Source organism: Delphinus delphis, chromosome 7 (genome assembly GCF_949987515.2).
Source record: "Delphinus delphis chromosome 7, mDelDel1.2, whole genome shotgun sequence".
Taxonomy (NCBI): domain Eukaryota; kingdom Metazoa; phylum Chordata; class Mammalia; order Artiodactyla; family Delphinidae; genus Delphinus; species Delphinus delphis.
This window is the reverse complement of record NC_082689.1, coordinates 29,414,962-29,429,968: the sequence shown is the minus strand read 5'-3', so window position 1 is coordinate 29,429,968 and position 15,007 is coordinate 29,414,962. Positions and strand designations below refer to the sequence as shown.

General features: G+C 41.5%; 1 protein-coding gene across 1 annotated transcript in view; it reads right to left on the bottom strand.

Annotated features, from left to right (window-relative positions):
• DYTN (dystrotelin) overlaps positions 1 to 5,860 on the bottom strand; it is a 51,149-nt gene extending 45,289 nt beyond the window's left edge. The window contains exon 1 of the mRNA XM_060015581.1: positions 5,842 to 5,860. Within this exon, the coding sequence (XP_059871564.1) occupies positions 5,842 to 5,860 (19 nt within the window). The remainder of the gene's footprint in view (positions 1 to 5,841) is intronic.
• Positions 5,861 to 15,007: the final 9,147 nt, after the last annotated feature.

Below are 15,007 nucleotides of genomic sequence, written 5' to 3'. Positions count from 1 at the left end.
GAAAGGTTATATATCAAACTTCTGTTTATCTGGGTACAGGAGTACGTCATGGGAGGGGTTTAATTTTTTACTTTCTATAACATGATAGTGATCTGAATGGTACTGGGGAGAGAAAATTGGGGGGAGATATGAGGCACAATTTTCTAGGGAAATTGACAGGGATTGGTGGCTGATTGGATGTGGGAAGGAGACCAAGTGTAGGAAATAATGGGGGAGGATAAAGTTTGTGCATAGAGGTGGAATGGGAATTCATTTTCAACATCTGAGTTTGAGGTTTCTGTAAGATATCTGAATGGAGATGTCCAATAGGCAGTTGAAACTACCTCCCAGACACTTGGGAGTCCAGGATTCTGGAACTGGGACTTGTCCCCAGAAACTTGGGCTTGGAGTACAGGGAGTTGGAGGGCATGGTCCTTGGACTGCAAATCCTGGAGCTAAGGTGACCTGAGAGAATAGGCAGACATATTGGTCAAGGTATCTTTCTGAGAAGGCTTGTGGATCAAGCAGAGTCCAGGTGAAAGGCAACAGGTCAGAAACTGGGAATGCTGGACTAGAGCCAGAGGGTTCCACATTGTGATGAAAAGGAGAAGTTTAAAGAGATTTCCCAGCATGGAGGGAGTAGCCATGAGAAATTTTTAGAGTATTGCTGTCCAATAGAGAAATACAGTATGATTCAAATATGTCACCTTAAATTTCTAGCAGCTACATTTTAAAAAGTAAGAAGAAACAGGTGAAATTAATTTTAATGATTTATTTCATTTAATCTATCAGATTATTTAATATGTAACCAACATAAAAATTATTAATAAAACATTTTCTGTTCTTATTGTCTTCAAAATTCAGGATCCTTTTTACACTTGCAGCACATCTCAATTTGGACTAGCCATATTTCAAGTGCTCCATCCCCACATGTGGCTAGTGGCTACCAGATTGAGAGCTCAGTTTTAGAGAATACTGGCTGGGAGGGGGAGCTGCTCAGGGTGTTGAACAGGACTCATTTTTTGATTCTGTATCTGGGGGTTAGGGTTGCTATTTAGGATGGGATAGATATTTAGGAGTCATTAGTGTTGACTGTGGGCAAAACCATGTCCATCTACTAGGTTGCCTAAGAAGAGTGCTTTAAGTGAAGAGAAAATTAGGCTAAGTAACAGTACGCCTGAGAAACATAATCATTTAAGTACCAGAGGAGAAAGAGAAACCTAAGAAGAAGAAGAAGAAGAAGGGAAAGCCAAAGAAACCAGGAGACAGCAATGGTACAAAGGCCAAGGAAGGTGAGTTTCAGAAAGTAGAGACAAGCCAATAATTCAGTATGCGGAAGCCACAAGGAGATCAACTATGTGCTAAAAATTAGTCTCTGTTTTTGATTAACTTGACTATTAAAGCCTTCATAAGAGCACTTTTATGGGGATATGGGGGCCCTAATCAAATTACACAGGATTGATCAATGAATGTAAGGTAAATAAAAAAACACAAAAGCAGACAACTCTTTCAAGATCCTTAATCTGAAGGGAAGAAAAGAGGGCCATCGCTAGAAAAGCACACAAAATCAAAACTAACTTTCAAAGGCAGGAGAGATTCTAAAATGTATGTATGGGTCATGGAGGAGGGGTCAGGAGAGAGGATGAGGTTGAGGGTCCAGGAAGCAGGGTTCCAGGAGGTACTTGATATAGCAAAGTCTGTCTCAGAGGACAACATGTTCCCATAGCCACCCAACATCCATTCACATTTCTTCTGGTGAACCACCTTCCGCTGAACTTAGTCCGTGAAATTCTAGCTGGGTTCATTCGAATTCTCCTATTTCCATGGAGGACATGTGGCCCAGGCCTACACGATCAATGAGAGCATCATTGCCCTCCCCAGATGTGGACTCATAACCAAAGTCAGGCAAAGAATATACCAATGAAATTTGGATCAAGGACTCTTTGTTCAAGTTATCAGGGAAGAAGACTTATTTTTTCCTGTTGGACTTGAAATTGGAATCATAGCTGGGAGCAGCAGTTACTCTCCTGTTGGGATGTGTAGCTTGAGCATGAAACCAACACACGAAGGAGAGTAGAGATGAACTTGGAGATGGAGAGAAACCATGTCCTACTGACATTGTCTGGGCTCAGAGCAAGCTAGTCCTCCCTAAGGTAATTAATTATATAAGGTAATAAAGCCTCTTTGAGCTAAGTTCTCTCTTACAAGTAACTGAAATGTAGCTAACTGATACAATCTCTGAGGTAGAGGCAATGGATGGGGGAAGATGTACAGGTGAAGGAATTAGCTTTGGCAAGAAGCCCCTGAGAGGACATCCCCTCATTCCCTGAGAGGAAGAATAAAAGGATATGATGGTGGATGTGGGAAAGAAAGCATGTCTGAGGGTTTCTGTTTTCTTTATGAAGTTGAGGACAAGTTCACTCAGAATTAGGAAGAGATGGTAGAGCAGAAAACTTGAGGAATGGTAAAGATATGGTATTGTTACAGCAGGCAGTGAGAGAGGAAACCAGTCACACACTTTGGAAAGAACTGCCAAGCAACGTTGCATCTCTAATATTTCTTGTGATAACAAATTGCAATTAAATAGACTTTATACCCATAATGCTCACTTGGAAGCAAGGTTTCACATGCAAACAAGCTTTGAGCCCAGGACTTACTTGTATTTATTATGCTGAAGGGAAGATGCCATGAGGAAAATAAAGCTATTTTCAAATTTATTGTCAGCTGATTACCATAAAACTCAGGCAACTGGGAGTAAATGGTTTGTGTGCTGGAGAAGTGCTTGTGACTAGAAACACAGCAGGCTCTTTAGCCTTTGCTAAGCAGGCCCTGAACAAAACAAAACAAGGGATTGATGGGGGCATTTCATTGATTCAAACATATGTGGCAGGATAACTTATGGTGATATTAATTTCTTACTTGTTCTTGCAGCAGTGGGAGAATTTAAAGAATGAAAAGGCAATGTTTCCATGTCCATTTCTGTGTATGTTCCAAGGTCTAAGCTCTTTTTACTCCTTTGGGAGACTTACCACCTTTTAAGGGGTCAGTGTTTCAGGGGCCACCCTGAATTCAACCCACTCAGGCTTTAGTATGAAAGGCCCATCAAAGAATCAATGCCATCCGTGGAAATGGGAGAGTTGGGATCCACACTACTAGAATTTCACGGACTAAAATCAGGGGAAAGTTGTTCTTCCAAAGCAGGTGCACTGGTTCAGCAGAAGAAACGTGACCAGATGCTGGATGGCCAGAAGAGCAGGTTCCCTCTGAGAGGGGCTCTGCTGTGGCAAATACCACCTGGATCCCTCACTGCCTGAACCTCAACTTCATCCTCTGTCCCGGCCCCTCCTCCCTGACTCATATACATACAGACATTCTGGATTCTCAGTTGCCTTTGAAAACCAATCTTGATTTTAGTGTTGTTCTAGCTCTGACTCTCTTTTCCCTAGAGCGGGAGAGACGCTGATACCTGGACAGGAAAGTGGGAGATGCCTAACTGGGCTTCAAGTTTGAGGGCTGATTCCGGGGCTTCCCTTACTAGCAGTTCCCCGGGCGGAGGGAATGGCTGCGTTGTGTAACTAGGGAGACCAGATACTAGGCTTGGCAAGGATTTCTGTGTCCAGTCTTGACAAGGAGTCCCCTGTCTTCAAGTGGACCCCAAAGCCAAAGGCAAAGAGCAGAGTGAGTGGCAGCCATGATGGTGCTTCAGACCAGATATTCTGAACACTTCAGACCGGATGTTCAGGAAAAACCTGAAATGGTTTCTGTCTGTCTCAGGACGGCTGCTTCCCAAACTTAACTTAGTCTAAATTTCATACCAAGTGACAGTGACTAGCTTTTGGTTTGGAAAAGGCTGTTTCTTGTCCTTGAGTGTTGTGGCGTGAAGTCATGGCTGTTCCACACATGGACATTGAGGGCCAGGCACTGTGCTAAGCCACTCAGGGCGTTACGGCGCTGAACCAAGTCAGACCCACCCTTGAGACCTTAGAGCATAGCCCTGGCCTCTCCCTAAATATACCTTGATTCAATGATCAATATATGATCATGAGTCAAAGACACCTACCTGAGGGGAATGTGGGCTGTGCCTGAAAGTGTCATTAAACAAGAAAGCTTATTTAAAAACCCTCTATATTTTGTTATTCTTTTTTGAACAGGTATAACCATATCAGAGACCTACAATTTACTCTCTTTTGTTGTTTACTATTTCCTTATGTTTTAAAAATGCTTAGTTTTCAGATAAGAGTCCAATGTTAGAGTAGGGGAAAAGTCATATCTCTGCCCTAAGTCTGGAGAAGGAGAACACGTGGAGAGTAGCCACAATAGTGTGGAAATGATTTACAAAAATGTAATGCCCGGCATTGTTTTTCCTTCTGGAAACTGGCCAATTTGTGTGCCCTGGTTCCGCTCAGATGCACCAAATGAACACGGAATCAGCAAGCTAGGGAGTCTGCAGGTTCCCAGATGCTGCTGTTGGTGGAAGAGTGATTCTGTGGCTGCTCTACCATCTGGCCCATCACACTCCTGTCAAGTTATGTTTTGCAGTGTCATCTGATGAAGTTATGCAGCATAACATGGCAAGCTGTGATATAGTACTTGGGGAAAACGAATGGGTATCCCAGGTGATTCACCAGCAGCCCTGCTTCCTGAAGGCTTTTTTGTTTTCTCCTGCTGGTAAGAGAAGACTCAAGAAAGGAAGCAACTGCTGGATGTATCAGACCCAAAGCTATAAACAAAGTAATTTGAGATGTTCAAAAAAACAATAATATAAGCTTCAAAGCTACATATGGTCTTGTTCATGGAAGCAATTTAACTGGGAACCTTGTTTTGCTTTAAACGATTCATATTTTTACTTAGCCAAATCAATATGTGTCATTTTCTACAGATACTAAGAACGTAATAAAATTTCTTTCAACAGCCCATCATCTAGTTCGATGATCCAGAAAGAGATATTTTAGGCCAGTCGTCCTAAGTGGGCAGCATCAGCATGGCCTGGGAACTTGTTAGAAATTCATGTCCTTGGTCCCCACCCTGGACCTACAGAGTCACAAACCCTGGAGGTGGAGCCAAGCATTTTAACAAACCCTCTAAATGATTCTGATGCACACACACTACATTTAAGAAACACTCCTTAGGGAAAAAAGGGGGCTTTGAATGGATTATCTACTGCTTTGTGTTAAGCTTACTAATATGAAGGCCCAATACTGGGAAACCCAAAGATAATTGGAATCATTCCGAATGTTGTTTTAGATAAATAACTTGAGATAGTACAGAATTTTATATAAAACAAGCCAAGTTAACAATCTAGATCTCAGCTAGGGGAATAAGGCTGCCACTAGGTCCAACAATAAAAATATCACAAGCCAGTCCTGGGCCTACCCTAGCATTCAGAGATGCTGGAAGAAAAGGAAATTAGTTTCCCTCTATCCATTTATCAAATAGTCATATAATAACAGCTGTGAGACTTTTCTCTCAACTTTGGCCTCAAATAGTACAGTGAACTTACCCCTGACATTAAAATATCTACAGTGATGTCATTTTAATAGTAAACTATGAAGATATACGTAAATAAGGTAAGCCACTTTTTGTGTCTTTGAATAGCAATTTAAAGTGCAATTATATTGAGATCAAGTCTTTTGTTAAATTATTTTTTGGTGCTTTGGGGACAACAGACCAAATACTCGTCACTATGTTATGAATTTCTGTTTAGAAAACGGAGAAAGTCTTTTCAATCATCCATTAGTTTCTTTTTCAGCCAGCCATTTGCCAAATGTCACTCCTCTGCAACTCGGAAGTCTGAAAATACAACGTCTGTGCCTGAGTTTTTTGTTTGCAAACTGTGCTCAAAAACTTAACAGTAATACTTACCTTGTTTATCTGGGTCCATTTTAGGAATTTCTTGGAATAACAGATGGCAAGAAGGTCCTTGTAACTGGAAATGAACCAATATTTTAAGCAGGAGCTTTTGCAGTGGAATTGCCAGATGTAGCAGAGATATTTTAGGCCAGTGGTCCTAACTGCTGGGTGGGGAGCAAAAAGGCAACTAAGCAAAGTCATTTCACCCGTGGGACGATGACTACAAGGTGTTCAGAGAGACTAAAAACTCCTGGGAGGGTATAAAATAAGGAAAGCAGGGAGAAGCTTCTTATACTGGTCACTTCTCTAGGGAAGCTGGAAACAAACTTCTGAAACTAATACGGTGAATACTTAGAACTTTTGAGGCATTATAATTTTAAGAGTGGACTGAACTCTCATTTCAAGAAGATGGAAATTTACTTGAATTTTTTTTTTTTTTTTGTGGTACGCGGACCTCTCACCGCTGTGGCCTCTCGCGTCGCAGAGCACAGGCTCCGGACACGCAGGTTCAGCGGCCATGGCCCACGGGCCCAGCCGCTCCGTGACATGCGGGATCCTCCCGGACCGGGGCATGAACCCGCGTCCCCTGCATCGGCAGGCGGACTCTCAACCACTGCGCCACCAGGGAAGCCCTTACTTGAATTTTGAAGGACAAAATTTGAAGCTCTCAGTGCTTGAATTTCTAATAGCACTACAGTGAATCATTCTACATACTAAGTATCTGAAAAATACTATCCATTTGAACACCTTATCACATACATCTGTGTATTTCTGTGTGTCTGTGTGTGTACACAATCCAGTTTGCTTTCAACAAAAAGAATGGGTTATGCTATAATAAAACCTTAACACATTTCTAAGAATGACATTTCTTAATATGGATAGTTGAAAACTGCTTTTAAAAATTACATGGTAATTAAGTTTAGGTAGGACTTTTCCTCATCTTCTAATGAGTATATTAATTAAGGCACAAATTGTTGGGCACAGAAGCAACATTTTACAAAGAGAGAAACTAAAACAAAATTGATTATATTAGTTCTTTAAAAATATGATAGCAATAGTGAAAATACCAGACTTGCCCCAAACCAGGAAGGTTCCAAATATATTCAAGTAAGATTTGTTTTGAAAAGCTGTAGCAAGGGCAATCAGGTTAGAATTCTTCCTGGTGTAGAAACGCTTCCCCGAGCCCTTCCTGAAGTCCCCAGGTAGGTGCAGAAGGGTCCAGTCTCCCATCCTGTCAACAGTGCACCCAGAGATACAATCTATCTGCCTCCACTCCAGGTACTTACCTTTCTTAGTTTCCTTGGGGAAGCAGTTTAGTCAAACATTCTGTAGAGGTTACTCAGCAGTTTTGGAAGAAGGAAAAGTTGAGTACTAACAGATTTCCAGATGTGGCATTCCTATAGAGAGTGGATGTCTTGTTCTGACTGTCCAGCAACTACACACAAAACTGATATCGCAACTGCACTGTTTTTAAGGGCTCACAGAAGTACATTCATTAGTAATAGAGATGCTGCATAATTTAAGACTACTCCTACATCTCTGTTTCAAAGGGCTATTTCAGTATTGATTTCGTGTGTGGGAGAGACAAGTAAAACTTCTGGGTGCTGTTGAGAACAAGGGTTACCATAGAGATTAAGAAACAGTATGAAGAACTCCACATCCCAGGGAACAGCTACCTTACTAACCATCCCAGGTAAGAGTACCTAGGGATGGAATCTAATTCATTTGATTATTAATTCTTTTAGAAATACAGAGGTGCGATTACAGATTTTTTAAAGGCACCAAATATAATACAAGTCTTCAAAAGGATAATAATTTGTTATGAATGCACATTTCCTCTTAAGTTCTAAGTATAATCTGAAAATGTATTTTTTAAAGTTCAAATTAAAAATAAACCTGTTGTTATCCTAACTAACTTTTATTTTTTTTCTAGTTACCATCTTTTATTTTAAAATTTATTTATTTTTGGCTGTGTTGGGTCTTCGTTGCTGCGTGCGGGCTTTCTCTAGTTGCGGCGAGCAGGGGCTACTCTTCATTGCGGTACGCGGGCTTTTCATTGCAGTGGCTTCTCTTGTTGCAGAGCATGGGCTCTAGGCACGCGGGCTTCAGTAGTTGTGGCTCACCGGCTCTAGAGCGCAGGCTCAGTAGTTGTGGCGCACAGGCTTAGTTGCTCGCATGTGGGACCTTCCCGGACCAGGGCTCGAACTTGTGTCCCCTGCATTGACAGGCAGATTCTTAACCACTGCATCACCAGGGAAGTCCCAGGCTTTTATTTTATTTTATTTTTTTCCAGGTTTTTATTTTTAAAAAATAAAGTCATATCAACCAAATGTATTAGAACTTTACCATCAATGCAGGTGGCTGGAGACAGGTCATTCAAAAGAGCTGGAACCCAAAGCATAGGTATATTACTCCCTGAGCAGTACCCGGAGAGCCAGAATATCTGGGTCCATGCTCCCAATTGATGCTCCTAAAACAATTATGATAAGTGGTCACTAATCCGCTCCAGAATGTACCATGAGAAAAATCAGTATGATCTCCAACGACAACCAATTTATCCCTTTCTTTTTGAAAAGTATTAGTATCACACTACTGGTTTCTTAAAAACAGAAACTTGGGACATTTTTAAAAATGAAAGTTGATTAGTAACGGGACAAAAATGGGATCAAGTGGAGGGAGGAAAATGTATCCTTTGTTTTTCTCTATATGAATTTTGTTGATATTCTGGGAGGAGATAAGACAATGTAGGAAGAGAGAAAGTCCTTCTCATAGGAAATCTGTATCTGTTTGAGTGCCTCAGACTCAAAGTTGAGAACATATTTAGAAGTTTTGTATTTCATTATATCTGCATCAAGACATAACATAATATCTGAGGTATTGGCAATAGAGGGAGGTTGGAATGTTTTCCTGAATGCTGTCATGTTGAGATTTGAGCATATCTCTGGCATTGATTATACATGGGTCAAAAACTTCACATTAAAAAAAAAAAAGTGTCTGAAGTTCCAGGCAAAATGATATAATTAAGTAGACAAGTGTTTAAGTACATGAGAATGAACTAGGGGTTGTTGGAAAGTAATTTAAGCAAATGGGCAATTGATAGTCCTGAGCTCTCAGCCTGGCTGATTTTGGACAGCTGAGATGAAAGATCGAGGACAGTTTTGGTTTCACTTACTTCTCTTAACTGGAAAATTTTAATTACTGTTGCACCTCCTGGTTCAAGCTCAGATAGACTTAATCTCATTAAGATTTCTTTTCTTTTTCGTAGTATGTTTTGGGTTATAAATCAAAGCAAGTTATTACAATTTTACAATATTATAGGTAACTGACAAGGGGACATTTTTTACTAGTATGGCAGTAATTTCTGCAAATCAAAGTTTTGTAATTGACACTGTCTTTACCTTCTGAAACGGAGTAGCTCTACCCTGAGGAAGCAGGTGAGAAGAGGGTTCAATCTCCCTATACCATCGCACCTTGCTCTGGTTTAGACAGACTCCACACCAACCAGAAACTGGGTGACTGTGCCTTATCGTGCATGGGTACTGTTTTGTGAGGCAGCCGTTTTCTCTTCAATATCTGATAGCTCTTTACACATGCATCTGAAGACTCTAGCTTCCAAGAGAGAAAGAAGAGCCTTGACACATCATACCCTAAAATGTCTAGGTAGTCCCTTACATAAATTACAGGATAATTTTATATACATATTTACATACATGATGAACAATTTTAACAAATCAAGTTACTAAAATTGACTCAAGAAGAAATAGAGAAAAGAGAACCTTTGTGAACTGTTGGTGGGAATGTAAATTTGTACTGCCATTATGGAAAACAATATGGAGATGGATCAAAAATTTAAAAATAGAACTATCATGTCATCCAGCAATCCTACTGCTGGCTATATAGCCAAAGGAAATAAAATCAGTATCTCAACGCTATATCTGCACTCCTATGTTCATTCCAACATTATTCACAGTAGTCAAGATATGGAAGCAACCTAAATGTCTGACAGTGGATGAATGGATAAAGAAAATGTGACGTATATATATATATAACGGAATATTACTTAGCCTTACAAAAGGAGGAAATCCTGCCATTTGGGACAATATGGATGAGCCTGGAGGATATTATGCTAATTTGAAATAAGCCAGACACAGAAAGACAAATAGCACATGATCTCACTTACACATGGAATTCAAAAAGAAAAGAAAGAAAAAGTCTACCGCAAAGCAACAGAGAGTAGCATGGTCGTTCCCCCTTACCAGAGGCAGAAGAGGGTGAAGGACATGCAGGGAAGCGGGTAGACTTTGATCTAAGGGTACAAACTCATTCTTCGGGCTTCGCTGAGGTCTTCCAGGACCACCCTATCTGAAGTAGCTTCAACATATAACTCCATTTTATTCATAGCTATTAGCACAACCTGTGGTCATCTTGGTTCTTTATTTGTTTACTGATTTTTCATTGTTTTCTCTACTAGAAAGCAAGCTCCTCAGGGGCAGGGATAAGAGCTCTTTTGTCTTGTTTGTTCATGTGTGATACTGTGACTCGTAATAAGAAAAATATATTTGGGGGCTTCCCAGGTGGTGCAGTGGTTGAGAGTCTGCCTGCCGATGCAGGGGACACAGGTTCGTGCCCCGGTCCGGGAAGATCCCACATGCCACGGAGCGGCTGGGCCCGTGAGCCATGGTCGCTGAGCCTGCGCGTCTGGAGCCTGTGCTCCGCAACGGGAGAGGCCACAACAGTGAGAGGCCCGCGTACCGGAAAAAAAAAAAAAAAAAAAGGAATATATATTTGGATTTTGTCCCTTTGTCCCCTTTCTGGCACTGAGCTCCTAAAACCCTTGGAATTTCCTAAGGGATGAAAGTGATAAATTGCCTTTTATTATGTTAATGAGGTGACTTTTGGAAGCACTTAAGGATAGGGGGCTGGTTACCAGAGGAACCAACCACCTGCTTAGCGGGTTAGAACTTTAAGCCTCACCCCTTTGACCTCTGGGGAGGGGAGAGGGGCTGGAGGTTGCAGCAATTGCCAGTGATCAATGATTTAATCCATCATTCCTACAATGAAGTTTCCATAAAACCCCAAAAGGATGGGGTTCAGAGAGCTTCCAGGTTGGTGAACACTGGTGAACACATGGAGATTTGGGAAGGGTGGCATGCTGGGGAGGGCATGGAAGCTTTGCAGCATTTCCCCATATATTGCCCTGTGCTTCTCTTCCATCTGGCTCTTGAGTTATATCCTTTTTAAAACAAATTGTTAATTTGTTAAGTAAAATGCTTCCCTGAGTTCTGTGAGTTGCCCTAGGAAATTAATCTAACCCGAGGAGGGGATCTGATCTATAGCCATTGGTCAGAAGCACAGGTGACAACCTGGCCTTTTGATTGGTGTCTGAAATAGTGTGTGTGTGTGTGTGTGTGTGTGTGTGTGTGTGTGTGTGTGTGTGTACTGGGGGGCAGTCTTATAGGACTGAGCTCTTAGCCTGTGGGATCTGACCCTATCTCCAGGTAGAATGTGTTAAAATTGAGTTCGATTGCAGGACATGCAGCTGATGTCAGACAACTGTTTAGTGGTGGGAAAGACCCCTACACTTCAGAATTAGGAGCAGAATTACTCTGTATCCTCAGTGTTTGCTTCCCATACTGTATGAGCCATTGTAAGGATCCAAGAAATGTGTTGAATAAAATCAATCAGGAGAGACTCGTTAGCATTGTGCATGGCGCGAGTGCCCCGCCTATGATCTATGTTGCATATTGCTTTCCTGTGGAGATGAAAGTTAATTATAGTCTGAGGCTCTCAGATTTCCAAATTATTTAAATACTCCTCCTTGTTCTGACTCCAAACCTTCTGATTATAATCTGTGTCTCCAAGTAGCTTGCACAGGAAGTGAAGTCATTCTCAGGGCTGTGGACATCTGCTCTCCTGGATAGGTTCTATTTTAAATCTAAGACTAATAAATTGGCATTCTTGTTCCATCATTAGTCTTGGTTGGTGTTGTGAGGATCATCAATAGTGCCCACACACTATACTTCTGATTGTGCAAGGATGAAGAATAGGCTTTGGTGGTGGATTCTACCAAGGCAATATCACCCTAGGAGATAACCTACTCACTTCCTTGGAGACTTACTGGTTTTCCTTTTTTATAGATACTTCAAAAAATAATAATGAGTACTGTCAGAATGTAGAAGAGAGGGACAAAAACATACATCGATTGATCGCAATTATGTGTCAGGCATTATTCCAGGTGCTTAGAAACAGAGAATGGATGACGATCCTGCCATTTTAGAATGGGAGATGGACAATATGATAATAACATATGAACAAACAATAATATTGATTATTGTAAGTGCTATGGAATAAAATGAAAAGTAGAGCAGGATAAGGGGGTTTAGATATTGCTGAATATTACAGTCTTTCATAGTGTGGCATGTGTAGACTCCATTAAGAAAGTGAAATTTGAGCAAAGATGTGAAGGAAGTGAAGGTGTTCGCTAAGTACCATTTAGAGAAAGAGTGTTCCGGGTAGAGGCTCTGGGGTGGGAGTCTGCCTGGCAGATGTAAATTGTAGCTAAGAGGCCAGTGTGGCCAGAGCAGAGTGGGATGAGCAGGGAGGAGAGGAATAGGAAAGATCAGAGGGATGCAAAGGTGGGGTGGGAACAGGCCAATGTAAGGACTTGACCTTTACCCCTTGACCTTGATCTTTACTCTCAGTAGTAAACTGAGAGCCTCTACAGGCTTTTAAACATAGATGAGATACTACCTGATTTACAGGAGAATATTTTGAAGTTAGCGCCAACAGGACTTCCTAAGAGATTGGGTGTAGAATGTGAGGGAAAGAAAAGTAAAGGGCGACTCCGAGGGTTTTGGTTGGAGCAGTTGGGAGGATGAAGTTCCCCTTCACTGAGATTTTGAGGGACAAACAAGTTTGAGGCGTGAGATGTTGGAATAAAAGGGAAATTTGGGGCTTGTTAACTTATTTGCCTATTTGCAATTTAACTAGGAATCTCAAGTAGAATAGAGGAGTATCAAGTTTGGAAGAGAGGACAGCTTGGAGATATAAATTTGGGAGTTACCTACACACAGATGGTATGTAAAGCCATGCAACTAGATGGAATTATTAACAGATGAGTGTAGATAGAGGAGATAACCAAGGATAGACCCTTGGGGCACTCCAACCTTACGAGAGGACAAGAGGAGGAACCAGCAAAGGAAACAGAAAAAGTGGGACACCTCATGGGGATGAATTAGGAAGAAAACCAAGAGAGTGCTGTGCGCTGGAAGGTAAGTGTAACCGAGAGAAGGAAATGATCCACCATGTCAAACACTGCTGATAGGTGAAGTCTGTACGAGAACTACAGACACATCCTGGGATTCTTCAGTCATCGCAGTAACTTCTGGGGGCTGTGGGTGTAAACTTGACTTGATGGCATTACTCGAGTGTGACTACTGCATGCTGTTCTTGGGCAAGAGACACTCGGGCCTGGGGCCACTTTCCCTGAGATTGAGATAGGTAGTGTACCTACACGGAAGGAGGAAACCGTGGATTTGCAAAACCCTTGCTTACGGCCCCTTTGTATAGAAACCATGCTTCCTTGGACCAAATGAGAAACTTGTGATTAGAGATTCCTGAGGGCTTATAATTTCTGCCCAGAAGAAATTAATCTAAGGCGCAGAGCAGCTGCTCAGGCTTGGGAGGGTTACGGGTTTTGCTTCCAGCAGCTCAGCTGTAAGCTTGGGTAACCTTTCTGTGTCCTCTGCAGAATGAGTAAGCGTGCAGCTCTGGGCCAGGACCATTTTTAGACGTAAAGATGCTCATGTTAAGGCCAAGAAAGGAGCAAATGAAGGTTATATATGACATTTCCCACCTGGTAGGAGTAGAGGGAGGAAAAGGTTCTTTAACCTATTTCTGTCTGTTGGAATCCCATAATTTTCATCTCTTTGATATAAAAAGAAATGATCTGGCCAACAGAGGGAAGGTCACCCCACTGTGTCAGACCTAAATTAGCTTCAGTGAGATAAGATTCTAGGCGGGGCAAATGGTCTATGCAAATGTGGTGGGGCAGCAAACCTAAGGCTCACAGGATTGTGGTGAACCCGTTTGGATGACATTCAGAAGTCCTAAAACAACATGCTGGTAAGTGTGGAGAGGAATCCTGCAGTCAGAAAGTGAAATTCAGGCTAAAGTACCAAGACTGTAGATGTGGATAAAGGGAACTGGGGAGGCAGCTGACTGAGGAGGTGACTGCCCGTTGGCTGGAGCGGTGGTTGTGGAAGTGTGGTCCCCAGATCGGCAGCATCAGTGTCCCCTGGGAACCTGTGAAGAATGCAAGTTCTCAGGCCCCACATAAGACCTGCTGAATCAGAAACTCTGGAGATGGGGCACAGCAATCTGTTTTTAACAGGTGATTCCGATTCATGCTAATGCTGAAAACCACTTGTCCATTGAGCTAGGCTGATGACATTTACTCACTGGAATTGACTATTAAAAACATGAAAGCATATACGCACCATAATACATAAAATAGATAACCAACAAGGACTTACTGTGTAGCACAGGGAACTATACTCAATATTTTGTAATAACCGCTAAGGGAAAAGACTCTGAAAAAGAATATATATATATATATGCATATATGTATAACTGAATCACTTTGCTGTACACCTGAAACTAACACATTGTAAATCAACTCTACTAACTTCAATAAAAAAAATAAAATAAAAAAGAAATTAAAATATAAAAAAATATGAAAGTCAATACAGGTTTTGAACCTGACTGAGTGGGAGAATTGTCTAAATTATCTAAATATATTTCTGATTCATTCCCCTAGAACAAATGACAATAACAAAGTGAAAGATATTTCTCGATCAAGTCATGTAGCTTTTGGCTGTAAGTATATATAGGCATATATATAAGTATGTATTTGTTGGATGTAAGTAACAGAAACCACAACTCACAGGGGCTTAAACCATAAAGTTATTTGTTGTTTATTGGACAGGAATTCTGAAGGCGGTCCAGGGTTGGCTCAGAGGCTCTTTGAAGTCATTGAGGCCTTGGGCTCAGGCACCAGGCTTTTTCTATCCTTCTACACTGCCACTCTCCTGGTGGCACCCTGCTGGTGATGTCTCACCTCATGGCCACAAAATGGCTGCCCAAGCTGCAAGCATTAGGTCCTGGTAGAGCAGCATTT